This window comes from Drosophila tropicalis, unplaced genomic scaffold, assembly GCF_018151085.1.
Source record: "Drosophila tropicalis isolate 14030-0801.00 unplaced genomic scaffold, ASM1815108v1 contig_593, whole genome shotgun sequence".
In the NCBI taxonomy this organism is placed as follows: Eukaryota; Metazoa; Arthropoda; class Insecta; order Diptera; family Drosophilidae; genus Drosophila; species Drosophila tropicalis.
The window spans coordinates 4,860,949-4,888,263 of NW_027173070.1; the positions used below are offsets into that span (position 1 = coordinate 4,860,949).

The 27,315-nt window shown below is 37.6% G+C and overlaps 6 protein-coding genes across 9 annotated transcripts; 5 read left to right on the top strand and 1 right to left on the bottom strand.

Moving 5' to 3' along the window:
* The first annotated feature begins 30 nt into the window (after nucleotides 1–30).
* Nucleotides 31–1,636, top strand: LOC137577138 (uncharacterized). The gene is made up of 5 exons (XM_068290530.1): nucleotides 31–380; nucleotides 434–584; nucleotides 642–788; nucleotides 851–988; nucleotides 1,072–1,636. The coding sequence occupies exons 1-5, from the start codon at nucleotides 265–267 to the stop codon at nucleotides 1,252–1,254; spliced, it is 735 nt and encodes a 244-aa protein (XP_068146631.1). The 5' UTR covers nucleotides 31–264; the 3' UTR covers nucleotides 1,255–1,636.
* Csgalnact (Chondroitin sulfate N-acetylgalactosaminyltransferase) lies at nucleotides 1,568–7,557 on the top strand. The gene is made up of 4 exons (XM_068290528.1): nucleotides 1,568–1,696; nucleotides 5,248–6,301; nucleotides 6,366–6,832; nucleotides 6,894–7,557. Exons 2-4 carry the CDS (start codon nucleotides 5,266–5,268, stop codon nucleotides 7,065–7,067), a joined length of 1,677 nt encoding a protein of 558 aa, XP_068146629.1. The 5' UTR covers nucleotides 1,568–1,696; nucleotides 5,248–5,265; the 3' UTR covers nucleotides 7,068–7,557.
* Syb (Vesicle-associated membrane protein synaptobrevin) lies at nucleotides 1,726–4,953 on the bottom strand. 3 transcript variants are annotated; one of them, XR_011032370.1, is made up of 5 exons: nucleotides 4,794–4,953; nucleotides 4,403–4,456; nucleotides 3,586–3,911; nucleotides 3,069–3,295; nucleotides 1,726–2,132 (listed from the first exon to the last, which is right to left on the bottom strand). XR_011032370.1 is itself a non-coding variant. In XM_068290532.1 (4 exons), exons 2-4 carry the CDS (start codon nucleotides 4,447–4,449, stop codon nucleotides 2,056–2,058), a joined length of 390 nt encoding a protein of 129 aa, XP_068146633.1. In that variant the 5' UTR covers nucleotides 4,450–4,456; nucleotides 4,794–4,952; the 3' UTR covers nucleotides 1,726–2,055. The 3 variants fall into 3 exon arrangements, 2 of the variants coding, with proteins under 2 accessions (XP_068146633.1, XP_068146632.1); XM_068290532.1 differs by lacking the exon at nucleotides 3,069–3,295 and having other exon boundaries at nucleotides 3,586–3,851; nucleotides 4,794–4,952; XM_068290531.1 differs by lacking the exon at nucleotides 3,069–3,295 and having other exon boundaries at nucleotides 4,794–4,952.
* A 3,004-nt stretch (nucleotides 7,558–10,561) lies between the features above and the next one.
* LOC137577964 (sericin-2) lies at nucleotides 10,562–12,496 on the top strand (the record flags this gene model as incomplete). The annotated part of the gene is made up of 4 exons (XM_068291570.1): nucleotides 10,562–10,946; nucleotides 11,009–11,075; nucleotides 11,707–12,096; nucleotides 12,277–12,496. Coding segments are annotated over 4 exons (1,062 nt in total), but the record flags the coding sequence as incomplete, so codon positions are not given.
* Nucleotides 12,497–17,355: 4,859 nt separating this feature from the next.
* LOC137576822 (uncharacterized) lies at nucleotides 17,356–21,627 on the top strand. 2 transcript variants are annotated; one of them, XM_068290134.1, is made up of 4 exons: nucleotides 17,356–17,508; nucleotides 19,922–20,084; nucleotides 20,233–20,539; nucleotides 20,601–21,627. In XM_068290134.1, exons 1-4 carry the CDS (start codon nucleotides 17,401–17,403, stop codon nucleotides 21,415–21,417), a joined length of 1,395 nt encoding a protein of 464 aa, XP_068146235.1. In that variant the 5' UTR covers nucleotides 17,356–17,400; the 3' UTR covers nucleotides 21,418–21,627. The 2 variants fall into 2 exon arrangements, with proteins under 2 accessions (XP_068146235.1, XP_068146236.1); XM_068290135.1 differs by lacking the exon at nucleotides 17,356–17,508 and adding an exon at nucleotides 19,183–19,853.
* A 2,337-nt stretch (nucleotides 21,628–23,964) lies between these two features.
* On the top strand, nucleotides 23,965–26,433 carry LOC137576563 (uncharacterized). Its single transcript, XM_068289779.1, has 4 exons — nucleotides 23,965–24,655; nucleotides 24,726–24,888; nucleotides 25,037–25,343; nucleotides 25,405–26,433. The coding sequence occupies exons 1-4, from the start codon at nucleotides 24,548–24,550 to the stop codon at nucleotides 26,228–26,230; spliced, it is 1,404 nt and encodes a 467-aa protein (XP_068145880.1). The 5' UTR covers nucleotides 23,965–24,547; the 3' UTR covers nucleotides 26,231–26,433.
* The last annotated feature ends 882 nt before the right edge of the window (nucleotides 26,434–27,315 follow it).

Below are 27,315 nucleotides of genomic sequence, written 5' to 3' on the forward strand. Positions count from 1 at the left end.
AAGTATTCTCTTTTGGTTATATTTTTAAGAAGAAATCATTTTTGTTTTGTGAAATTTCGGCATAGTTGGCATTCTGTTTAGTGATATAATCAATTTGTATATTAATAGTATTATTATTTTTTTTTTTTTTTAAACAAATTATAAATGTAAAAAAAAAAAAACAAATTATTACCATCCAAGTTAACGTCTTTTAACATCAGCGGATAGAGTCCTTTGAGTTTGATTATATTTAAGGGCTGCTGCTGGTCCATTCCATTAACAGTTATGCAGACCGATAGTGATGATGAATACGTAGCGAAAAAGTTGCTATGCAAGACCTACTTGGTGACATGTATAATGCTCCTCATTGGCCAGATACAGGTGGCCGTTGTAATGGAAATGTAAGCAATCCCTCTTCCTCCGCAATAATGACTCTAATTGACTACTTTCTTAGAAAACCTGTAAAGGAATTTCTAAGAGAACATTATTATGTGAGTCTTATGCAATTTTTCTTAAGTTTTATATCGATCCAGCTATATGTGTTCTTCTATCACATTATTGTTCAAAAATCCGCCTGGAAAAGAATTTTGGCCGGCGTATGGACAGTGAGTTTCTTTTTGCGAGCAGTCAAAATGCATTTTTAAATTACTGTTTTTCCTCAGTTTGAAGTAAATACAATATCCATTATGAAACCCGCCAAAAAGGCGCCATATATCAGTTTATTGGTATCCCTGGTATTAACCTATTTCATAATGTTAATTAGCCTGATCTATGGCAATTTGGCTGTACGTCATCGACGTGGTCTCTTTGTAAGTTTTGAGAGACGTTCTCTAACTCTGATCATAATTAAATCATTTCATATACCATTCAGATGTCCCGCCATAATATCATACGTTGGAGCGAACGTCTTTTTGTCCTGACGAGTTTTGGTATCATTGTCGCCTCAGAAATGAAACGTGTTGTTATTGAGTTTCCCACACTCTTTATCTACACTTTGTTATCAAATGTGGTATGAGATTAAGTCTAAAATAATACTTTCGATACATATCTCTAAATAAATCTCTCTCACATTTTTTCTCTATATAAACACAGTTTGTGATCATTTTTGCTGCCTCGATGAGAAAGCCAAATTTCTATCATATTGAAATGAAAGCTGATAATATCTTAATTGGACAATTGTACTATCTGAATTTCTATGCTCTCTATATGGGTTATGTGTGGACAACGGCAGCGGGAATTGAATTGATGGGCTGGAATGTTAATCTCTTTTCCTAAGCCTAACCCACCAGGGTTGTCAAGTGTGTATCACCAGAGAAGATAAAACAGCTGTTTTGTTTAAGGGTCGTCGGCTATTTGGGCGCCTGCGCCAAAGAGAATAATCAATCCCCCTCTCCTAAACCCCGCCAAGCCACCCATTCCAAAGTTATGTCACAAGTCGGATACGGATAGCACGAGTTCAGAGTCAGTCTGTCAGCCAGTCAGTCGTTGTCGTGGTCGTCTTCATCGTCGTTAGAAGCAACTTGGCTGGTTGACCAAAATCATTTCTAGAATGCCGCACATCTCGTCGTTGTGCCTCGTTTAAAAATCAATAAGAGTTGTGTTTTTGCATTTCATCGAAATAAACTAAAAACAAATGGCTTTAATCCTTCATCATCAATATCTTCTTTACAAGATTTCTCTTCCTAACTCTTGAGTTTGTTGTTCTTGTGCCTGTGTGGTATGTAAAATCAAATCTCTTTTTTACAATTTTTCTCAAACAGTATATTAGGTATATATGTATGTATATATATATATATGTATGTGTATATAAATATTTTTGCTGTGCGTTTGTTTGCTTTTTCCTTACTACAAAACAATTGTAAACTTTAACATTAGTTATTTTTGTTTAATTACATTTTAGTTTATCAAAAGATACGTTTTTTTTTTTAGACACAGTTTTCTTTTTTTAGTTTCATACGCATAAGGCCAAATACATAAAGGCATCTTAGTTTTCTTTTTGGGTTAAATGGGATTTCTTTGCAATATAATTCTCCTCCAGTCATCCATTCGTCCTGGGATTGTTTTGGATGTTATTTTTTATTGAGGCTTCTCAGTGACAGCGGCTAAACGATTATCGCTGTTGCTGCTGCTGCTACTAGATGGCAAAATTGATACTGAAAATAGTTGCAAAGTACAAGAAATTAGTATATAGACTTGCTAGACTATCGTTATTCAGTTGGTTCTTAAATCAAATTTTAAACTTTCCGATTTTATGACATTTGTTTCTTTTGATTTTATTTCTGGTCAGATGAAGCTAATAAATCTTAAAGTTGTTTCTTCTGTTTCTTGTCACTTAGGCCAGTTCCTAAACTTATCTTTCAGTTTTTTTTATCGCATTTCTTCTTTAGATATAGGTTAAATCGTTTGATTTGTCAAATGTCAGGCAACAACTTTAAGAAGATATAGAAGTTTTTCATTATATATAGGTTAAATCAAACTTCTATATCTAATTATATTTGTTTCTTGGCTTTCTTGACAAATGCCTAAATAGGCAGGTTCCTAGACTTATCCTTCAGTTCTTTTTATCTTATATCTCTTTTAGAAATAGGAGTTAAAAGTTGTATTTAGCCTCCTATTTTTTGACATTCAGGCAGGCACATGCAGTTCAGTTTTATTGTCCTCTTATATCTTTTGGATCAAGCTTCAACCACTTCTTTATGCATTTTCGAGATATTTAGATTAGTTTATACTTTTACTTATAATTAAACTTGTTTCCGTTGAATATCAAATAAAGATTAAAAATGTTTTAAGTATAAATTTACTTGTAAATGTAAGAATGTAAGCTTAATATAGATCTACACAAGAAGTAAGGACTTATTAACAATCTTTTGCTTTATAAAATCAAAGATTAACTAATATAAAGATGAATTGGTAGCACTAAAATGTCTCGAGTAAATAGCTTAGGTTTTTCCATATACTTGGCATAATGCCAAGTCATGATCTATAAATAATCTATGACTTAAATGTTTATAAACTAAAACGTAATTAATATAATTAACACATATTAAAAGCAACAAATAGACGACATGAAAAGCATTTTCAACATTTACCTTTATAAAATTTCTGTTTTTTCGAGTTGTGCTTAGCCTAAACAAAACCTTTTCTTTTCTATATATATAATATACAATGATAATGTATAAATCTATATGAACATCAACTTTGTTGCTGGGTTTTGAGGGGATAATATGGAATTGCTTTAGATTTATTGATTTTGTTTTTGATTTTTTTCTTTGTGTAATTTATATTTGTTTATTGTTTGCTCAATTGAAAAGCGACACTGTAAATAAAATAAAAGGTTGGCAAAAAAAATTTCATCATCAGTTTTGAGTTACATTTTTTGTTTTTGTTTCTTGTTGGTATTAGTTACGCCAAAAAGCCACATTGATTAGGATTAGTTAAAGCAAAACCACAAGCCAAATAAACATTTTTTTTAGATACTTAATCTGTAAGTTAAGCCCAGTCACCTAAAAGCTAAGCTAAGGTTTTAACCTTATGATTATAACTAAGATCTTTGTGCATCTTTTTGCTTAAGCTTAACCACAAAATAGAAATGAAAATTTAGCTTACCTAAGATGATAATGAGCAGCACAACGGCAATCACTCCCAGAATGATCATCATTTTCATATTGGCCCACCATTGTTTACGTTTCAATTTGCCAGCCTGCTGTTCGAATTGTGAGGCACCCTGTTCCAGTTGGTCGGCACGTTCACCCAACTCCGATAGCTTCTGATCGCGCTCCAATACTTTTTCCACATTTACACGCATTATGCCAACCACTTCATCGACTTTGGCTTGGGTTTGTTGTAGACGCTTTTGGGCTGCATTGTTATTGCTGGGATTGATGTTGTTATAGTTGTTGTTGTCATTGGGCGGCGGCGGAAGTATGGGAAAACTGTATAAATTTATTTTTGTGGAGGACATACATATATAGATATGAAAGGCACATTCAAAAAAAGTACAAAAGCACAAAATGCAGTCAAATGTTTCATATGATATGACAAAGATAAAAGGACAATGACATCCATCTCAATGAGATGATAATAATGAGATTAAGTGGGTTGGCACCCTGTAGAGTATGACGACCATTTCTTAAATTTGGCATACGACCCAGCATAACTGAGACTGCTTACGATATGATATCTTATGCCATATGGAAACTATATAATCAGCATATTTTTCTCTCAACATAAAATATTTCTAAATATACAAATCTTAGGAGGCAAGGCCAAGGCCCTAAGTCTCTCCATTTTAACAGTAAGGGAAATATCATGACAAGTGTGTAAATGACGTCATTGGTTTCATTTTGGCTTTTAGTTAATGGCTTTTCTGCATACATACATATGTGCGATGACTTTAATGTGAATTGCTTTCCCTAAAACTTACTCATTGGCATTCGAACCGGAGGGGGCAGGGGACTCATTGTTCTCCATCGTTAATCTGCGTAAGAGAAAAATAAATTTTAGTAAAGAAAAAAAAAATTGAGTAGAAGAAGAAAGGGATTTATTGTTTACTTTTCCCACTTGTGTTTTGCGTTGAATTTGCCTTGAAATTGAAACAAAAACGACTGCTACATCTTATCTATGGGCTACCCCCAATCCCCCACCCTGTTTGTAGCCTCAATCAGCCGACTAACACCCGCTCCAGAGCAAAGTTTATGAATCACTCTCCAATGGAGAGTAGGCAGAAGGCGAAAGAAAAAAAGAAAACTTGTTGCATGTGCCAACGCATTTAATGTACCCCTCCCCAAAAAAACATACTTGGGATTGCGACTCACCTTATCACTGTTGTTGTTGTGCGTTTTTAGATGTTAGTTTTATATTTTTGGCAATATTTTTATTTTTTGTGTGTTCTTTTTCTTTTGCTTTGTGCCGATTGCTGCGATCAAACTACAAAATAAGATTGCAAAACAATCGATGGTACTATCGATAGTATCGATTGTTAACAGCATCGATGGTTTTTCGCATCGATGGACGGACTATCGATAGTTTTGCAATCTGTAGTACAGAAGCAACAGTTTTAATCACACACACAGACGCAATCGCTCTCTCCGCTTTGGTGTTTTTAAGGTCTACGGTCACTCTAACAACAATCGATAACATGCCTAGAGATGAGCCACCAACTTATCGATAATTCTCTCATTGTGCATGGTGTTGCCACACTCATTTTATTTCTAGCTTAGCGCTCAATTCAAATAAAAATCTTGATTCGTTTTTTTCCCCTTTTTACAGCTGATAAAATAATGGAAAATGCATAACTCCCTGGCTTCACGATTGCTAGTGCGTCTTCTTATGCTCTTTGCCTTGGTCACAGTGGTGTCTATAGTTATACTAACCAAGTGCGGATTCGATGAGTTGACAGCACAGCAACAACAGGAGACACAGCAACCGCAACCGCAGGCTCAAACTAATGAGGTGACTTCCGGTTATAATTTTATTATAAGCGAACGGGATGCGGAAATTGAGAGGCTCAAGCATGAAGTGCTTACCCTCAAGACTCAGTTGGTTTTAATGCAAAATAATCGAAGTGGAGGAGCAAGTGGAAGCAATGTGGAGACAACTACCACCACTGCCATCTCATCACCCCTGGTGGCCAGCCATCACTATGACTGCAGCAGTTATATACGCAAGCAAGTTGGAGCAGCCGAAATACTCCATGGTTTGCCCCTCAATAATGAATACGAATTGATTCCCTATAATCATTTCACGTTCACACGCGTCTATCCCATCGATTTGGGTCTGGGCAAACGTGTGGTTGAGAAACCAATTGGCTATAGAAGGCGCGATCTTCTGGAGGCAGTGAATAAGGCTCTAGAAAGCCTCAATCGTAATCACACGGCTAGAATGAGAGCCAAATCCTCATCTGGCAATTCAATAGATGCGGTGAAATTTACCCTGGATGATTTCATTGAGGGCATCTATCGTACTGAACCCACCACAGGAACACAGTATGAACTGTACTTTAAGAGCATTAAACATCCCATGCCCTTGGTGCGTAAGGCTCTGATAATGCGTCCATTTGCCCCTCTCCAGACTGTACAGCTGGCAGAGATGGCCACGGCCTCGCCTGGCACAAAAGATGTAGAAACTATTCATATCATATTGCCTCTAGCTGGACGTTTGCATAGTTTTCGTAGTTTTCTGAAAATGTTTAAACATCTCGATGATCCGCATTTGAGACTTATTGTAGTCTATTTCGGAGAGCAAGGACTGAGCCAGGCCAAGCAGTTGATTGGTGCCAAAGGACATGTTCAACTGTTGGCCTTAAATGAGACTTTTAGCAGGGGTGAGTTTTAATTCGAATCAATTTCTGTTTCATATTCAGCTTATACGAAGTTCCATTTCTTCAGCTAAGGCTCTGCGTTTAGGTGCCGAGCACATTAAACTGCCCAAGGCAAAGGAAAGCAAGGACGCAAAGGACTCTGATGCTTTGCTCTTTATGTGCGATGTGGATATTGTGTTTACTAGCAAATTTTTAGAACGTTGTCGTTGGAACTCATCGCCGGGTAAAAGGGTCTACTATCCCGTGGTGTTTAGTCTCTACAATCCTCATGTGGTCTACACACTGCAAGGCAAACCCATGCCCAGTGATCCCGAGCAATTGATCATCTCCAGAGACACGGGCTTTTGGCGTGACTTTGGCTATGGCATGACCTGCCAGTATAGATCGAATTTTCTGCAGATACGTGGATTCGATGAAGAGGAAATCGTTGGCTGGGGTGGCGAGGATGTAATGCTCTACAGAAAGTATATTAGATCGAAAATAAAAATCATACGTGCCACAGATCCTGGCATATTTCATCGTTGGCATACTAAGGTAAGTTACGCTCGACTTGATAATGAACAACATAATAATTTCTAACTAAATATTTACATAGATATGCTCTAATTCCCTGACTGCCGATCAATATCGAGCCTGTATACGTTCACGCGCTTTGAATGAGGCCTCCCATGCCCAATTGGGTTTCCTGGCATTCAGAGATGAAATAGCTGCCGCCCAGAAAGAAGCCTCCAAACCATTGTCATCATCATCCATATCGATATCGTCGTGATCTAATACTTCTCTCGTTTTGGGCCTAAAATTGAGACAATAATCTGCTTATTTAGCAGAAAGCCGCAAAGAAATAAAATACATATTTATATATACACATATATAATATATAGAAATTGTTAAAAACTTAGCTTAAATTGTTGAGTCACACAAAAAATTGTTCTTCCATGAAGCAAACTAGATGCAATCGTCAAATCAAGTAACTTATAAACTAAGCCCATATTTAAGAGCAAACAAAACTAAACTAAACTAAAGTAAAAAAAAAAAACAAAAAATTATCTTTTGCTGTATGGAAAATGTAAATTAAATGGTTTAATTAAACTTGTCGCCGTTTGGTGAATTACGAAAAATGCCAATGACCTCGCCAAAACAATTTTTCAAAAGGTTCACTGATTTGTAGGCAAGTCAAGACATATTCCGCTTAAAACTCCTTTTCATGGTCACGCTTCTAGGGTTTAAGACGGTAAAGACGCTCCGCCCCGTATACACGAATGCCAACACTTTAGTTTCTGACTCATTTCTTATGTGACAGGAGATGGAGAAGAAGTGTGAGTGGATATATTCTTAAGGCATTACCTCATAGACTCGTAATTAGTCGGATTAATGACAGGCTGTTTGTGTTTGGCACATCCTCCTTTTGGCTCCATCTCTCTTTCTCACCCTCTCCGATTCCGTGAAAGCCAAACTGACCATGAAATGATGAGCAGACCAAAGCCCAACCCACAATAATAATCAAGGTGTTGCAGGTGAAGTGACAAATCGTCGACCAACACCTCAGAGACCTAGCTGGCTCTCAACGCATATGCCAACACCACCAAAACACACCACATTCGGTGGCGACGGCGCCCCATCAAGCTGATCTCGCGGTTCAGTGCCTCGGATTCTAAATAACTCTAGCTCCAACGAGCTTGGTTTATTGTTTTTTTTGTGCTTTTTTCATTTTTTTTGGAGCTCGGTCGGTATTCAATGGAAGTTTTGAATAAATACCTGTGCTTGCGTTTGCCGTAGACCATTCGTGAATTGAATTCTCTGACAAGTGGAAGGCTGTAGCCTAATTGAAACGCAGATCAACGTTTAAATAGAATAAATAAAAAGTGTGTGAAAGGACTCTTTCAGCACGTGCTAGTGATTTAAATAAGTGACTTATCAAAAATGCATGCCCTGCTCTGGGTAAGTTTCAAACTAATGTTCAAATTAAAATATACATATGTCAAGTGTCAAAAGTGATAGAAAATAAAGCATTATAATGGGTCGTCCTCTCTCTCGCTAAGCTTTCATATCAAAAACAGATTACAAATTTGTGCAACAATCATAAAAGAGTTGTGAAAAGGTTTAAGCTAAGTATCATATTTCAATTAAGATAAATCTGATCAATGGATTTAGAAGCTACTCTATAAAAATCTTAGACAATTGGAAAACGAAATATATCGTTTTAGAAACAAGCCATCTACATTTAGAAGACTATTTCCATTTTCTTTGAATGGGGACTTAACGCAAAAGTTATATAAAGAATATACCTTTATATAAATTTCACTGTATTCAACTACTATATATTAAAATATATATTAATGTTCTTTGCATGATTTAAAAAAAATTTTATCCAGAAATTCTTTCTGTAACTTTTAAATAATTAACTTGCTACGTTCTCCTTGCGAATTTATTGAATGAAGATAAATTTTGATATTGAAAGATAACATGGACAAATCTTAAAAAAATGGATTTTAATCAACTTCATTCTATTTTAAACACTTGTTTTACTGATTAACACTACTAAAGAGTGTGATCCCTTTTAACTAGACAGAAATTAGCAACACAGGCAATAATTGTTGAACCACAACTAGTAGTATTTATGTGAACTAAACCGTCTTTATGGCTATAAACTAAAGATATATCATATTTGGCAACACTATAGACTAGTGTGACCCTTAAACTATTTAGAAATTGACAGCAATTTGGTAAAAAAAAATTTTGATTTTAAACAATAAACTTCATCAATTAAGAATGTTTCATAAATGTGATGATAAAACTTGATATATGGGAATTCAACGTTAAGCAACACTGTAAAATAATGTTGCTCATAAAAAAGGTACCATAGTTCAATAATTTTTTATGGACTTCATCGTCTTTTTTATATTATGACCATTTTCTGGACTTTAGAGAATTTTAATATATGCCAAGCACTATTGTCTAGTGTGGGTCCTATTTGTAAAATAAACTTCATAAATTGTCTTTTTAATGATCCCTTCAACATTATTGGCTAAAAAACTACACAGAGTAAGGAATGCTCGCATTTAGCAACACTACAAATTAGGGTTACCCTAAAATTTGTTTTGTGAAATGACAAAAAATCATATTTATTGTCTAACTAAAAGATAGTAACTCCAGAAATGACCTAGCACTGCAAATTTTCTTAATTTATTCTATGAAACTAAATAATATTCATATGACTAAACATATATTACATAAGTGCTTATGTAAGTAAAATTTTCCCTTCGAAAATTTTGTTGTTATTTTTCCAAATTCTAAAGACCAACGACCCTAGCCTAAATTGACAATCAAAATTTTGCTACATTAATTTTAAATCCATCCATGAAATAATAATTATTCTAATGAAGTTGACCACACCAGCACGCCAGGGGGTCAGCACTTCACCCCTCAGGTATATTTGTCTGATCCATATACATATGTTTGTAGAGAGGGGAGAAGATTGACCAATGCTTTGGCACTGTGGTGCGATGCGAGTAAATGTGAACCCCAAGCGGAAGTTGTTCCTGATGCTTGATTAACAAAGCGTGGCGAGTGGCTAGCTAGCTAGCCAGCTAACTAACAAAAATATTTGCTTTTGGTTTTGGCCTTTTGAGGTTTTACCAAAGGTTCATTCATAGTGAGCGTTATGATTCTGCTGATACTGAAAACCAAAAACCAAAATTTTAAAATTCATTCAAAAAATGATGTCAATGCTATTTTATGCTTATGAATGGAAATATATATAGAGAGAGAGTGAGACAGTTGTTGAGAGACCGAGAAAGGGAGAGACCCATATCTATGCTCTATCTATTGCATAATCGGGGGAGGGAATAAAAGCGGGGAGCTCGATCATATTTCACGGCGGTTGGCCACCAGGCCCAAGCCCAGCATTGTTGTACTCATTGGAGTGTCGTCCATTTTTAATGATGATTTTGTACTTTGTACTGCTTTCGTCAATTATGATTGGAGGCTGTGGCCCTATGCATGTACATATGTATGTGGTTGTGGCCCAAATGTCCAGCCGTGTGTGAAATATGCGGTCTCTGTGCGAGGGCAATTAACTAAACTCAAATCTAATGATCGTGATTAACTACCATACACATACACATACATTATTATTATTTGCAGCTACTAGGGCTGACCATATTGGTTTGCGCCCAGGCGGCAGTTCAAGTCACAGGACCAGAGGCCAGATCAATAACCACCAATTCGAATTCGCATGCCACTTCCAATTCGCAGCAGGCCTCAACTGGAGTTGTTGGAGTCCTGGATTCGGTGCTGCACGGAAAGAGCCGGCAATCGCGTTGTGTACGCTGCTATGAGGATCGGGAACGTGATCGTTATTATGGCGGAAGCTACTCAAGTCGATCTGCAGGCGATGATTATCTGAGGGGCAGCAGCTCTTGGTACTATTCGGGCTATGATGATCGCAGCTCTGGTCGTGATCGCGACTATGACAGATACTATGATCGGAGTCGCTACTATGATGATCGGTATGCACCACGCACCTACGATCGTTATGAGAGTCGAGGTGCTTATGATGACTATCGCAGCGGAGGGGTAAGAGATCGCGGCTATGGCTACGATAACCGAGATCGCTATTACACCGATCGCTATAGCGATAGTTCGAGAGGTAGGTTGAGTTTGATTATGACCAGCTTGGGGGTTATTATACATTCATTATTTATCTTCTAGATCGCTATTATGATCGTTCGCGTTCCAGCTATGATCGCTATGATCCCTACGATCGCTATTATTCCAGGTATGATTTTCGCAACTATAAACCTTGGGATGAGACCTACAGGTAGCGATTAAGAATTTCCATTCTTCCTTGTATATATCCTTTTTCGATGTACTGTTTATATACCCTTACAGAGAGTTGCCGAAAACTTTATTGTTCTAAAAACTCGTAATATAGTTAATACAAAACCCTGCTGGTTTATGTCTTGGATATTAGGGAGTTTCTTATTTTCTGTAAGCTTGAACAACTTGGGAATTACAAGTCGAATATGAAGTTTTTATTAGTAATTTCAAACAAGAAATATTTAAGTAATCGAAGTTGTTTGCGTCATCTCTGTAGGGGTATATAAGATTCGGTTTACCGATTTCCTGTGTCTATAACTCTATTTTTCAATTGAGCGTTTTACAACTTTTTACTTGCATACAACAACAACAACAACAAAACAACAACACACGAACAACAACAACTCGAACAACATAACACAACACAATCAACAACAACAAACCTGGATACTCTACGCCATTTGGAAAACAAATTTAAATGCACTTTATGCACCTCACTTCCTTTTTCCAATCCAATCACTGAAAAAAAAAAAACAAACTGCAAAAATCCCCCACCAAATATCCAAAATAAATGCACCCACTTTGCCCAGAGGACAATCGGGCTTTGATAACTCTGGTCGTGGCTATTATTTCGCCACCGATGAGGACTCCTATTCCCCACGGCCCTACAACAGTCGCGATCGTGGTCAGTCTCTCTCATCCCAATCATCGTCAGGCTGCAGTAGTTGCTCCTACGGCAGCGGCACAAGAGTATCCTCCGCTCACTTGGGCAGCAATAGCTATGGGTCTGAAGGCAAAGGTTGGACCTATTTGGGCGGAGAGCAGGACAAGCCGAGCTCTGGCTCTGGTTCGTCCTCTGGTTCTTCCTCCTCTTCGTCATCATCATCGTCGTCTTCGTCGTCATCTTCATCACCTTCTTCGAGCAACAGTAGTGGCAGTAGTAGGGATAGAGAGCGTGATCGCGAACGTGATATGCAGAGGTAAGTATCCAACCAACACTCCTCCTCCTTCTTTGGTCCCCGATCCCACCAACTCTCCAACTTTCTTTTCCTCGCACACTCACTGTGTGTGTCTGTCTGCAAATGGTCTGCGCACTCGATGGCTTTCGGAATTGGTTAAAAGCATTAAGCCTAGGCTCGCCCTCTTATCGCCCCTTGTAGCTCTCCCTATGGTGGCCGAACACGTCCTCTAGGCGTAAGCTATCTCATGGAGCGGGACAGCAACTCGGTTGTTGTCTCCGATGGACAAACTGTTAACGGTGGTGGTGGTGGGACAACAGTGATTCAAGGTGAGGGTATGCCAGTCCCAGCGGCTCAAACGGCCTCCGCTTCCGCCGAAGGTGATTCTCAGCTAAAGCCGATGGACGATGGCAGGCAATGAAGACGACGTTAACCAAGGCTATCTCGCCCTGTGCTGGGCGTGGCTGTCGAAGAAGTAGTTCTAAAGTTTCTATCTGTATTTAAGCTAATTCAAACTATTTATGTATGTCATCTGTGTGTGTCTTAAAGAACAACAACAAATTTTGCTCAAAATAAAACTAAAAGAGACAATTTCAAAAGATCCTCAAAATAAAACTAAAAAAACAATTTTGTATTTCAATACGGAAAAGTACAGTTTTATTTGCAATAAAGTTAAATATTTATCGGGATACAATTGAAATCCGATGAGAGCTTAATTTTAAAATTTTGCTAAAAAAAAATAAATCAACAACAGAAAAAGAAACTCAAAATAATGAAAATAATTTAAAACCAAAAAGATATAAATTGTAAAAATAAATATTTAATTAATAAATAAAACGAGAATTTATAGAAAGCTCAAACAATATGATAGAAAAAAAATTGAAAAGAAAAATGGAAAGAAAATATATGTGAATTAAAAGAAAAATAACAAAAACAAAATTAACAAAAACAACCTTTAACATAAAAAAAAATTCTTAAAAAGGAAAAAATTACAAAAATAAATAAGCTCAACAAGTGATAGAAAAAAATAGAAAAGAAAAGTAAAAAAAATAAAAAAGAAAAGTCAATAAAAACAAAAATAACAAAAACAAACAATAAAAAAACCTTTAACAAAAAAAATAAATAAAGTTTACTAAAAAATAAAAAATTACAAAATTAAATAAATGTAAAATCAATCAAATACTTGTAAAATAATGAAAAAAAATATGAATAATAAATAAATAATATAAATAATAAGAAATAAATATGAAATTTTATATTTGAGTAGAATTTTATTTTAAAAACTTAAAAAATATTGAAACTTAAAAGGTTGAAAAAATAAAATATTTTTGTATAAAGTATTTGAAATCAAAATTAAACAAAACAAATGATAAACATAAAATCAACTAAATATTTATAACCAAATTCATAAATAAATTCATTTAAAAAGAACTATAAAATAATAAATTTTAAAGAATCATAAATAAATCATAAATAAAAGTAAATCAATTTTATAGGAAATATATAAAATAAAACAATTACTGAAAACAAATATTGAAAAGAAACAAAATTATAAAAATATATAAGTACAATAATTTAAATAAACATCTACAAGAATACCAAAACAAAATAGGTTCCAAGATAAATGTAAAAAATTTGGTAAAAATTAAAAAATATTCCAAAATTGAAATTAAAACAAAATTTGGAAAACATTTGAATAAAATGTAATGTTTATAAAGTAAAAAAATGTTGAAATTTAAAAAAGAAAACTAAAAAAAGTTTGATAAATTATTCAATTATTAATAATGTTAAATAAGTAAAAAAGGATTATACCATTAAAAAAATATAACATAAACATTTGAAATAAGAAATTTAAAAAAAAAAATTATCTATAGAAATAATGCACTTTTTTGTTTTAATAATCAAACAAATAAAAACAGACTAAATAAAAAAAAAATTAACAACAAAAAAAAATAGAAAAATAAATAAAAAACTAAAGTTTAAAGTAATTTAAATAAAGAAAAAATTCAAAGTATCTTAAATAAAAATCTAAAATTAATAATAAAAATATAATTTTTTTTAATAATGCCAAAGAAATTACGTCGAAATAAAACAAAACAACAAAAAACAAAATTAACAAAAAATTAAAAAAAAAAAAACAAAACAATAAAAGTAATTTAAAAAGTAAACTTTAAAATAATTTTAATAATAATAAAAAAAATCAAAATAACTTCAACAAAAATCGAAGAAAAAACTTAAATAAAATATTAAAAGAAAATGAAAAATGAAAACTTACCAAAATGAATAGTCAAAAATGAAAAGTTGAAACTTACCGGAAATGAAAATTTTTTTAAATGCAAAACAATAAAAAGAAACAAACGAAAAACAAACTTAGAAAAGTAAAAGCTCTTGCGGATATTTTTTAAAGTAAGTTTGGAGATTTAAAAGTATTGTTTGTTAATTTTAACTAGCATAGATTTTTAACAAAAACGCGCCTGCTATTGGCAATATATATTGTCAAACACTTCCACATGTGGGACTGTACAGTGAGCACACAATTTATGGGAAATATTCAACAAGAATATTGTTAGACCAACAAATTTATGGCTTTCAAATTCAACGAAAACAAATATAACAAAAAGACAAAAACCAAAAACAAACACAAAAAAGGCACAGAAAAACTAAAAAAAAAAAAATTTAAAACATTTTTATATGTAGAACAGTGTGGAAGCAGATTCTTATTTCGATTTAGGTAGATTTTTTATAGACTCGGTTATAGGCAGTTCTTCATGGATTGTTTATCCTCCTCTGGATGATGATTTCTATGAGTTTTCAGCGATGATCAATCAAAGATCAATCAGGATCTTCAGTTAGCTTTTGATTCAACATGTTTGGTTAGTTACTCTTTAGTAAGAGCTTTTTCATTCATTCTTTTGTCTTTAGTTTCCTAAGAAGATCTATTTAAGTCTTTTTCCAATTTTTTGGGTGTTTTGGATTCCAGAACATCTTCCGAGATTTTTCTAGTAAGACTCTAGAACATCTGTCGAAGGATATTATTTTACTGTAGATCTTCTTTTGACGATTTCAGATTACCTCATATCATTTCAAAGTTTGAAATTGAAACCTTATTTTGAGGTATGATATATATTTCAGAATTTTCTTTAGGTGATGACGGAATGAATTCAGAACTCGCTAATGATTCTACGTTTATGTTGAACGATTTTTAAACATCTTTTAAAAGGTAGTAGATTAATTTCTAAGATTCCAAAATATCTCTTGAGGGGTTATGAAAAATTGTATGTAGATCCTTTTTTTACGATTGAAGATTAATGATTTCAATCCTCATTTTAAGTGATTTTAAAACTTTTGCGATGATTTTGAACTTTTTGTTGATAGATTCTAGATTATTTCTGAATAATTTCAGAAATCTTTTTTTTGATTACTTTGAATGATTCTATGATTACTTTTGAAAATTCCAGACTATTCGTCGGGGGCTTGTAGGTTACTTTGAACGTTTCCATATTTTGAAACTATTTTAGAACTTTTATATTGATTCTTGAACGATTCCAAAATATCTTTTATAGATTTTTTAGATAACTTTAAACGATTTCTAATTGTTTTTTTTCCAAACAATCACTTTTTGGCTGGTTTTGGATGGATCTGATGAGTTTTAAGTGTGGAAATCTGTCTTTAATGGTTTCTTGAGAGAGTTTCTTTTTGGATCTCAAAATCTTTTAAGGACTGTGAAATAGAAAAAAACGTCTTCTTGTATTTCACAAAATTTCACAATTTACGCTTCGTTTTACTTACCCAGGGTGTAGAAACTTGAGTTAAGTTTTATTTTAGTCACTTGATATTGTTGAATGTTCTTTGGCTGAGGCCGCCCACATAGGGAGACGACCTCGCCTGGCGTTTGCACACAATTCTTAGTATTATTAGGTTGTCTTGTTTGTCGATCTTTACTTTTTGAAATTCAGAATGAGACTGTCATGCTGAAACGATCTCTGACGAGTATTTATAGTAAAAAGGAGAACCCACCACCAAAAGCAGAAATAATTTCCCCCTCCATCAGCCGTTTGTCGGTTTGGAAAAATACTTTCGCATGAAATTTTATGAAAAACGCAGGCGTGCCGGCTCTCTCTACCATGGGCATGGAATGGAGTGGAGTGGAGTGGCATGAAGTGTAGGGGAACCCAATTGAGACAAAGAAGGCAACCACCGGCTGCGTGCCTTTGGGTAATAACAACAATAATACGAAAACGAGGGTTCAAGAATATATATGTATATGTGTGTGATATAAATGAATTGAAATGGAAATTGTAAAATGCTTTTTGTATGCTCGGCGCTTTTATGCTGGTATGTGCGGTTCAAGATTGTCCGGAGGATTTATGTGCGGAGGGTTAAATGGTCGTTGCCACCCTTGGGTATTTCTTCTTTCTTGACTGCGTTTTATGGGAAACGTGAGAGTCTCGATCTATTTATGAGACTACCAGTTCGCTACCAGTTGAGTGCATAATAATTAGTCAAGATTTCGCTGGCAATCTTGTTCGCTTTCTCACGCTCCCCTACGCGAAAACTAAGCCAACGAAGGAAAGGTGAATAAATGGCATTACAAGATCGAACTCGAAATTGTCATACCCTGGAAGAACAAGACCCGACAGTCCTCGTTCTTCTCCTTTTGCAAATTCAGTTATATGTATGTACATACATCCTATTGACTTGAAATTTAGAGAGAAGAGATACTCCTAAAGTCTCAAATTATGTGATTCGTTGTAAACATTTTAACTGCCTTTAAAAGGTAATTAAACAATTCAAAGTTTATAGGGTATGCCAAGTGGGAAAAGGTAGGCAAAAATTCGATCAATTTGTTAGAATACCCCGATGAAAAAGGATCCCGAATGTTTGTGAATTGCGAACGCAGGGTGAATTGAGTTTGGGGTGAAGTTTTTTCGCTCATTAAGAGGGTCGCCTGTACGATTGTCAGGCAGCCAGCTCCCTGTGTTATGTCATTTAGTTAGCTACTGGTTGAACATTTGGAATTATGCTGGTAGAGAGAGCATTTAATTTCATTTAGATCGACTCTTACTCTTCACCTTGACGATAATGCGGGCTGTCTCTCTCTCTCTCTCTCTACCACTAGAGGTGCAGCTGCAACACTACACGGAAAAAGAAACATTAGTTTTTAACTGATAAACTGACTTTCCTATCTTATCTTATCGATTCTACTGATATGATTCATAGCTACATACATACATAGGCAATAGAAAGTGGTCAATTGTATCAGTTATTGGTAGATACCCGTTCAGTGCGAGTCGCGGGCCAAAGTGCCCTAGGGCTAAAGTGAAAATGTTTCGTATGAAATGCTTTCATTGCTTTCGTCCTCGTTTGACACATTTTTGTGTTCTAATGCTAATTGTTTATATATTTCTGCTCTTTGCCTATACCCATCTGCATGTGAGTTTTTGTTGCCTTCCTAATTGGCATATTATTTAAATTGAAATTCAAACGCAATTAGAGTGCCTAATGAAATGAGAAATTGAGAAATATTTCATTTTCTTTGAAGTGAAAGAAAACGACAAAGAGAAATATGAGAAAAAAAGGTCCCACAAGTGGTCAATGCACAGTGGCACAAAATAGTGAATGGAAAATCTTCTACTGAAGATGGGAGACTCAAAAGTGTTTCATCCAAGAAAAAACAAGAATTTAATTCAAACGAGGTATCGTAATACAGTTTTTGATATTACTAAGGTGATTGGGTTCAAAAATTAATTGTACTAAGAGTTGGTTTAAACTACAATCCAAAAAGTACTTATGTATATGAAAAGTATAATTACTTTCTGAAAGTGAAATGAAATACGCAAAGACCACAAATATACCTTAAAAGAGGTTTCTTTATGTAACAAATGCAAATGCAAAACGGTATAAACCCCCCTAGATTCCCCCATAAAGTATGCAATAAGAGGTAAAAATATACATTAATTGAAGGGAAAGAAATACTTCTCAAATAAGAATTGACAGAGAGACTTACCAAAAATTCTTTCTTATTTTTGAAGATGGAAATCATTTATTGCCTATTAAGTATTTTAATCCGTTTCTGACTGAGATTATTAACTGTCTGTAGAATACTTTGAGGGGCAAAATTCCTTTATAAAAAGAGTTCCTTTGGTGGCTTTTCCGAAGGTCTCCATTTAGGCATTTGACTGATTTGATTTGTTCACGTTATTTAACTTAATATTTGTTCAACAAATTAAACATAAAACATTTTGAAGAAAAGGCTTTGGAATTTCTATGATACATATTTTTACCTTTAATTCATGATATACAAAAATTAAAAACTTGTTAGTTCATTCATTTGCGTTTTTTATTGTTAAAAGTTTTTATTTCCTAAATTAACTGATAAGATAACAATTTTGGATTTTATTCGCTAAGCACTTTCTTCCCACTGTGTGTTGTTGTTGTTCTTGATGAATTGGGGCACAAAAGAGACTAACACATCAAGTGGAATTCCGTCACATTCATTTGTCTGTATTAAATGTATAAAATATATATTTCTATATGTAGGAACATATATCTACACAAATATAAAGCTAAAATTTGGAATAAAAATTAATGTTTTTTGCTGCTGTTTTTTAAACTAAAAATAGCTCAATTTGCTGGTGAACGAAACCGAAAGGAGGGGGTGAAACGCTGACTCACTCATACATTGACCCACAACCAGGAACCAGAGGCAACCCAACCCAGTTAGGGACACTCTATGATAGAAACAAATAGACAATTTAAAAAGTCCATTTCCCCTCTAGAGGGTTTACACAACCCCACACTTGTGATGTGAAGTGCGTTTACAAGGTCCATGTGCCTCACCCACTCACACAAGAGAACTGCGCTGTCATGGACAGTGTGCGAAAAGCAACAAAAATTAAATTAAATGCTTTTGTTGAAACTATGGAAGGATACTACTTCATTCTAGTAACCTCTTTGTGTTCGAACCAGAAGATTCCAATTGTCAAATCCAAATGAGATGTTGTCGAAATATCTCAAAGTTGTTCTTTAGTCATTTATGAACATATCGTCCACTTTTAATCGACTTTTGGGTCACAGTGCTCTGTTGCTGCGGTCGCTGCCGCCGGCTGCTGACAGTCTAGTCACCAGTTTGGCGCCAGTTTCATGCGAAGCGTCTGTTGATTAACTTGTTGAATGCTCTGTGCGTCCTGTGACTGTGACCGAGTCCTGGCCCTATATTGAGTGCTGCTCCTATTCAATTGCGTAGCGTCAGGTCAGCAGACACAACCGCAAAGAATGTCGTGGAAAGAGCGAAAGAGGGTTGTAGAGGGGCGGCGATGATGACACTGAGAGACGCCTCCACCGACAACAGCAGCACCTTGCCCCACAAGCAATGTTATCGTTAATCGATGGCCGCCCATCAACTAGAACTACGCTAAGCAAATAAGCAACAGGAGCTGCTTTTTGGGGGTGGTCTGAGACGCCACTAGAACGCCTCGACGAAGCCAGCAACAACAGCAACAACAAGAACACCAACGACCGACCGCAACGAAATCGACAACGACGACGACTAGAAATAAATAAACAGAATCAGCTTTAGTTGCTGGCGGCAATTCCTGACGAGCATGTCACGCGGAGTCCACCTACTCGAGAATAATTTCACAGAAAATTCAAATTAAATTCCGCTCACAATGCTGGCTCCTCAAGAGAATCGTTTCCAGTATCTTTACTTTACCCTATCGGGTCTGGTGGCCTCCACCATCTTGATTCTCGTCTATATTTCCATGCGCACAAGTCTTGTGAGTGATACAGATCCACCGAATCCTGCGATGATCCCGTCTGACTCTCTCTCTCTCTTAATTTTCAGAATGAACGCATGCGCCTTGATCTCGATGGAGTGCAACGGCGTTTGATCTATGAGAAGCCGAATCCTCATTGGGCCTACAACAACAGCTGGAGGCGGATAGGGAATGCCTCGCTCAGACATGAGATCTATTCTGCGTACTTCGATGTGAGAACGAATGTTGTAGGTGAGTCTGCCTTAGAAAATAGTAAACATTTTAATCACCTTTGAAATCATAAAGTGTGTGTTTGTTTTTATGGCCCGCGATGCATTACTTTAATGGTCACCTTGCTCTGCTCCGAGTTCTAATTGGCACTTTCCACATTCATTTACAGGCAAGGTGGTATTGGATGATGAACAAATTACCATCGGATCGTTGCGTTTATTTGCCATATTGCCGGAACGTCTACGCGACTCCCAAGTGAGTTGCATAGTCCGCTATGGGGACTTTAGTAGTCATGAAATCGTGGCGGAGGAGGCAGGAGCCATGCATGATGTACACAACAATAGTTTTGCAGCCTGGAGCATCATGTGTCCAGTGCATGTATCGAGACGAGAGCCGCTCCGACTGCCACAGGCGGTGGCCTTAAGCTATGCGTCCAACAGACTGAGTCACTTGAGTCCCACGTTCATACAGATAAGGTGAGAGGGTTCTAGGTCTAAGACCCAATCTCTTCTAATCGCATTACGCGCCTTCATTTAGCTACCCCCGCAATATATCTCAGCTATTTGCCAAATCCCGACCAACGATATCCGTGTGTGTGGGTCCTCTGCAGGAGAACTACTCGAATGTGCTGCGTCTGGTGGAATTTGTGGAGATGTATCGCCTCCAGGGAGCAACTCACTTCTACTTCTACTACGTGGAAGCAAGTGAGGAAGTCCAGCGAGTGCTCCACCACTATCAGCGTATGGGACTGGCTGATATCTTCGAGTGGAATGTGCAGAACCATCTGCAGGATCTCCACTATGCAGGAATAGTGGCCCAGTTCAATGACTGTGTCTATCGTGCGAACGTCGTGGACAATCATCGATATGCAGCCGTCGTGGATCTAGACGAAGTTCTGATGCCCTTGAAACACAATACACTGATCGAATATCTGCGCCAATGCGATGAGGGAAGGACAGCGGGTTTTGTCTTCCGCAATGTGTTTTTCTATCGCAAGGACAGCAACGACACGTTCAATGCCCCGCCCCATGTGGTCAATCGCCTGCTCTACACTCAGTCGAAGGTGCGGCGAACCCTGGAGGTACTGCCAGCCTACATGCGGAGCAAAGTCGTGGTAAATACTCGCGCCGTTGTCGAGATGGGTAACCATCAGGTGTATCGCACAGCGCCGGGCTTTGTGGATCACATTGTCCATCCCACAGTGGGTCTGTTGTATCACTATCGGGACAAGTGCATCAACTGCAAGATGGTCCTGATAATCGACTACTCGGCGCGACGATTCGGATCACTACTTTTCGATCGCGTGGACAACACTTGCCTGGAGGTCTTCATGGAGCGCAGAGGCGTCTGTTAGCTGGCGTAGCCAACTGATAAGCTGTGGTTTTAGAAAACCGCCCTATATTTCTATTAAGGAACAATCTACCAAACCGCCGACTTTAACTCAAAGTGTGACCAAAATTGTATGATAAATTAGTGAGTAAGCTAGAAAGGTTTCTCTATTTCTGCTCTTGATTGTAAGTGTTAATTCACAATAAATTGTGGCTTTAAGTGATTTGTAATGAAAGTTTATGGAGTTTTCCTGCTCGCAAGATATCAAGATGAACCATGGACTGTTGCTTTGATTGCATTAGACACAACGTGATCAATGACCTTTGTTTTTAGCCTAGAACAGGCAAGCAAAGGAGATAATCAATCGGAAAACAGTCAAGCGGAATTATTTTAAAATTTTTGAGTTTGTACAAAGTGTAACAAAACATTTTCAGTGCAGTGGAACAGAATTTCCCACGTATTCGTAGTCGACAGAGGTTCGTAAGTGGAATAGCATTAACACGAATTTATGCTAAGCACCTTTTCCGAGGGTTTCCCTCTCGGATCTGTTGGACCTTGACGAAAGGGCTGGAAATTGCCATAACTAAACTAGATACCAAAAGTCGAGGGTGTGTTAAGTCCAGACGATAAATGGATAAAATCTTTTGGGGGAAGACATTTTTCTATGGTTTGGTTGCAATCAACTTGATAAATATCTTGTTTACACATTCTCAAATGCGACTAAACTGCGATAGACCATTTGAAAATCAATATTCCTGATTTTGGGGGATCTAAAACTCATGTTGCCTTCGTTCAGTATCCTGCAGACCAGCTGTTTTTTTTTTCTCTACGAAGACATAACGAGTGGTTTTAATCAAAGTTCTTAAAACTTTGCTCATGAAGTATGTAATGGGCTGGGAATTATTCAGTATTTGAAACCATTTTTCAAAATTTTCAAACTTTTGTATGCCTTGATGCCTCTATGACCAATGTTTGCTTTGAAGATTATTCATTATCCACAGAATATTCCAAATCTTTAGTTGTTTCAAAAAGTAAATGATTGGACTTCAGTTGCTTACTTTTGGGAGTATTTTCTCATTTTTTCTCTAGATAAACTTCTGCCGCTAGCCTAACACCGAGAAAGAAGTCGTTGAATAATTTTCAACAGGCTTACCTGATTTTTGATGACTTAAATTGAAGAGGTGACCCTAACAGATTTTGTTAAGTCAGACACTTAAAAGTATACCATAGAAAATTAATGGATTTTTCACATTTGAACAGATTTTGGAACATCCTTTTTAAGAAAAATAGCTCTTGTTTGCAAATGTTGCCTAAAAACAACTGCTTAGATGCAAGAAATTTCAATACTTCGAATAATTCGAAATAACAAGGCAACCGATTTTATTGCGAATTACAGAGTGTTAAGATTTGCTGGGCTATATTTTTAACGAAGTTTTTTCAAGGGACCAGCAGTTTCTTACGAAATATTGAGGTTTTTCGATTTAGCGGGGTATGAATTATCGACACTCGACATTGTTCTGGGTGTCCTATATATGTTCAGGACAAAAGTGGCGACTCCTTTCATTACAGACTATAGAAAGTAATAAGAAAAGCCAGTCAGACCTACGCTGAGCTTAGATATTTAGAATGGTGTGATTTTTCGACTTTGTTACATACTTTTAGGCGTTTAAAATATACACACAAAAGGTGATTTGACCTACATATCAAAATGTGAAAGTTTTCTTCTATCTAGAAATCCTTCATCAAGACCCGATACATTACGAATGAAGAATTTCTCCAGCTAATGTAAAAACACCGTTAGAGTGAAATGCAAAGCACAATGGACGTAAACTTGACTATGCACAACGAACAGATTAAGTGTTTCCTCGACGGTTTCGAGGCGAAGGAGCCACCTGTTGAATAGATTTAATAGTATTATTTCAAATACGTATACTCATTTCCCCTTGTTGTTAATGACTTTGGCCACAAAAGAAACTATCAAGAGGATTTCTTTCACTTTTGTTTGTCTCTATTAAATGTATAAAATATATAAATATCCCAATGTATAGCAACAATTTGGAATAAAAATGAATGTTTTTGTTGCTCTTTTTTAATCTATAAATAGCTCAACGAAAATTGTTCGCTGGTAAGGGGAAAAGGGGAGGCGCTGACTCACTCATACATTGACCTAGAACCAAATCCAGAGGCAACCCAGCTAGGAACACTCCAATATAGAAGCAAATAGACAATTTATAAAGTTATCCAACCCTCCTTTCCCCCTCTAGAGGGTTTACACAACCCCACACTTGTGATGTGAAGTGCGTTTACAAGGTCCATGTGCCTCACCCACTCACACAAGAGAACTGCGCTGTCATGGACAGTGTGCGAAAAGCAACAAAAATTAAATGAAATGCTTTTGTTGAAACTATGGAAGGATCCTACTTCATTCTAGTAACCTCTTTGTGTTCGAACCAGAAGATTCCAATTGTCAAATCCAAATGAGATGTTGTCGAAATATCTCAAAGTTGTTCTTTAGTCATTTATGAACATATCGTCCACTTTTAATCGACTTTTGGGTCACAGTGCTCTGTTGCTGCGGTCGCTGCCGCCGGCTGCTGACAGTCTAGTCACCAGTTTGGCGCCAGTTTCATGCGAAGCGTCTGTTGATTAACTTGTTGAATGCTCTGTGCGTCCTGTGACTGTGACCGAGTCCTGGCCCTATATTGAGTGCTGCTCCTATTCAATTGCGTAGCGTCAGGTCAGCAGACACAACCGCAAAGAATGTCGTGGAAAGAGCGAAAGAGGGTTGTAGAGGGGCGGCGATGATGACACTGAGAGACGCCTCCACCGACAACAGCAGCACCTTGCCCCACAAGCAATGTTATCGTTAATCGATGGCCGCCCATCAACTAGAACTACGCTAAGCAAATAAGCAACAGGAGCTGCTTTTTGGGGGTGGTCTGAGACGCCACTAGAACGCCTCGACGAAGCCAGCAACAACAGCAACAACAAGAACACCAACGACCGACCGCAACGAAATCGACAACGACGACGACTAGAAATAAATAAACAGAATCAGCTTTAGTTGCTGGCGGCAATTCCTGACGAGCATGTCACGCGGAGTCCACCTACTCGAGAATAATTTCACAGAAAATTCAAATTAAATTCCGCTCACAATGCTGGCTCCTCAAGAGAATCGTTTCCAGTATCTTTACTTTACCCTATCGGGTCTGGTGGCCTCCACCATCTTGATTCTCGTCTACATTTCCATGCGCACAAGTCTTGTGAGTGATACAGATCCACCGAATCCTGCGATGATCCCGTCTGACTCTCTCTCTCTCTCTTAATTTTCAGAATGAACGCATGCGCCTTGATCTCGATGGAGTGCAACGGCGATTGATCTATGAGAAGCCGAATCCTCATTGGGCCTACAACAACAGCTGGAGGCGGATAGGGAATGCCTCGCTCAGACATGAGATCTATTCGGCGTACTTCGATGTGAGAACGAATGTTGTAGGTGAGTCTGCCTTGGAAAATAGTAAACATTTTAATCACCTTTGAAATCATAAAGTGTGTGTTTGTTTTTATGGCCCGCGATGCATTACTTTAATGGTCACCTTGCTCTGCTCCGAGTTCTAATTGGCACTTTCCACATTCATTTACAGGCAAGGTGGTATTGGATGATGAACAAATTACCATCGGATCGTTGCGTTTATTTGCCATATTGCCGGAACGTCTACGCGACTCCCAAGTGAGTTGCATAGTCCGCTATGGGGACTTTAGTAGTCATGAAATCGTGGCGGAGGAGGCAGGAGCCATGCATGATGTACACAACAATAGTTTTGCGGCCTGGAGCATCATGTGTCCAGTGCATGTGTCGAGGCGAGAGCCGCTCCGACTGCCCCAGGCGGTGGCCTTGAGCTATGCGTCCAACAGACTGAGTCACTTGAGTCCCACGTTCATACAGATAAGGTGAGAGGGTTCTAGGTCTAAGACCCAATCTCTTCTAATCGGATTACGCTCCTTCATTTAGCTACCCCCGCAATATATCTCAGCTATTTGCCAAATCCCGACCAACGATATCCGTGTGTGTTGGTCCTCTGCAAGAGAACTACTCGAATGTGCTGCGTCTGGTGGAATTTGTGGAGATGTATCGCCTCCAGGGAGCAACTCACTTCTACTTCTACTTCGTGGAAGCCAGTGAGGAAGTCCAGAGAGTGCTCCACCACTATCAGCGTATGGGACTGGCTGATATCTTCGAGTGGAATGTGCAGAACCACCTGCAGGATCTCCACTATGCGGGAATAGTGGCCCAGTTCAATGACTGTGTCTATCGTGCGAACGTCGTGGACAATCATCGATATGCAGCCGTCGTGGATCTAGACGAAGTTCTGATGCCCTTGAAACACAATACACTGATCGAATATCTGCGCCAATGCGATGAGGGACGGACAGCGGGTTTTGTCTTCCGCAATGTGTTTTTCTATCGCAAGGACAGCAACGACACGTTCAATGCCCCGCCCCATGTGGTCAATCGCCTGCTCTACACTCAGTCGAAGGTGCGGCGAACCCTAGAGGTACTGCCAGCCTACATGCGGAGCAAAGTCGTGGTGAATACTCGCGCCGTTGTCGAGATGGGTAACCATCAGGTGTATCGCACAGCGCCGGGCTTTGTGGATCACATTGTCCATCCCACAGTGGGTCTGTTGTATCACTATCGTGATAAGTGCATCAACTGCAAGATGGTCCTGATAATCGACTACTCGGCGCGACGATTTGGATCACTACTCTTCGACCGCGTGGACAACACTTGCCTGGAGGTCTTCATGGAGCGCAGAGGCGTCTGTGAGCTGGCGTAGCCAACTGATAAGCTGTGGCTTTAGAAAAAACGCCCCTCGAATTCTATTTCAAATCAGTTCATCTAGACGACTGAAGCTGGCAACATGCTTAAATTCTGTTCACTACGTCGTTTTAAGGAACAATCCACCCAACAATCGACTTCAAGTCAACGTGTGACCAAAAGTGTATGATAAATTAGTTAGTTAAGTTAAGTGTATTTCTGTTGCTCTCCCTTCTTCTTTTTAATTCTAAGTGTTATTTGATAATAAATTGTGGCTTTAAGTGATTTGTGATGCAAATTTATAGAGTTTTCCTTCTCGCCTAATTCACAGTCCTCTTTGCGGCTGCAGGACATCAAGCTGAGCGATGCCCAGCTGCTTGAAGTGCTTCAATCGCAACGTCAAAGGGGTCCTTTGATTTTAGCTCTGAGCAGGTGAGCGAAAGGTATTAGCAAACTGTTACCTATTAAAGCCAAGTGGAATTCTTTGACATTGCAGCGGGGAGCCTTTAGACCGACCAAGAGCGTGTACCAATTGTGGCACACCGTTTCCGCAGCGCAAGAATGACTCTGCAGGTGAGCAGAATTTCCCACGTACTCTAAGTTAACAGAACACTGTTAGATTAACAGCATGAGTAACAGCATGAACCACAGTAACATACATACATATTCTGGATCTCAACAATTTACATACAAAGTCTGTCCCTTTGAGATAACCCTCTCATTGAGAGTGAACCCCGTTTATTTTTCGGGAAGCCCATAATAGGTCTCTGTGTCTGTTGGAGCTTGACGACATATATGAACGCGTTGACAACAATGACGCTACGGCATTACGAGCATTATAAATGTGGGTAAAGGAGGGGAAAAAGAGATGGAGGTGGAAGTGGAGGGGTCACAACAAAATTGAGGGTGTGTTATGTGTTCGAGGTATTGAGTGTGAGTGAGTAGTGGACATTGCCCAAAGCCGGCAACAGGCAGTTTGTGTTCTCATCTACATATGTACATATGTACATATAAACATAAATGCGAGGGTTGCTCGAGCTCTTGATGCGACATCTTACTACATTATTAACTATCAATAACTACACAATTAAGGCCTTGTGGTCA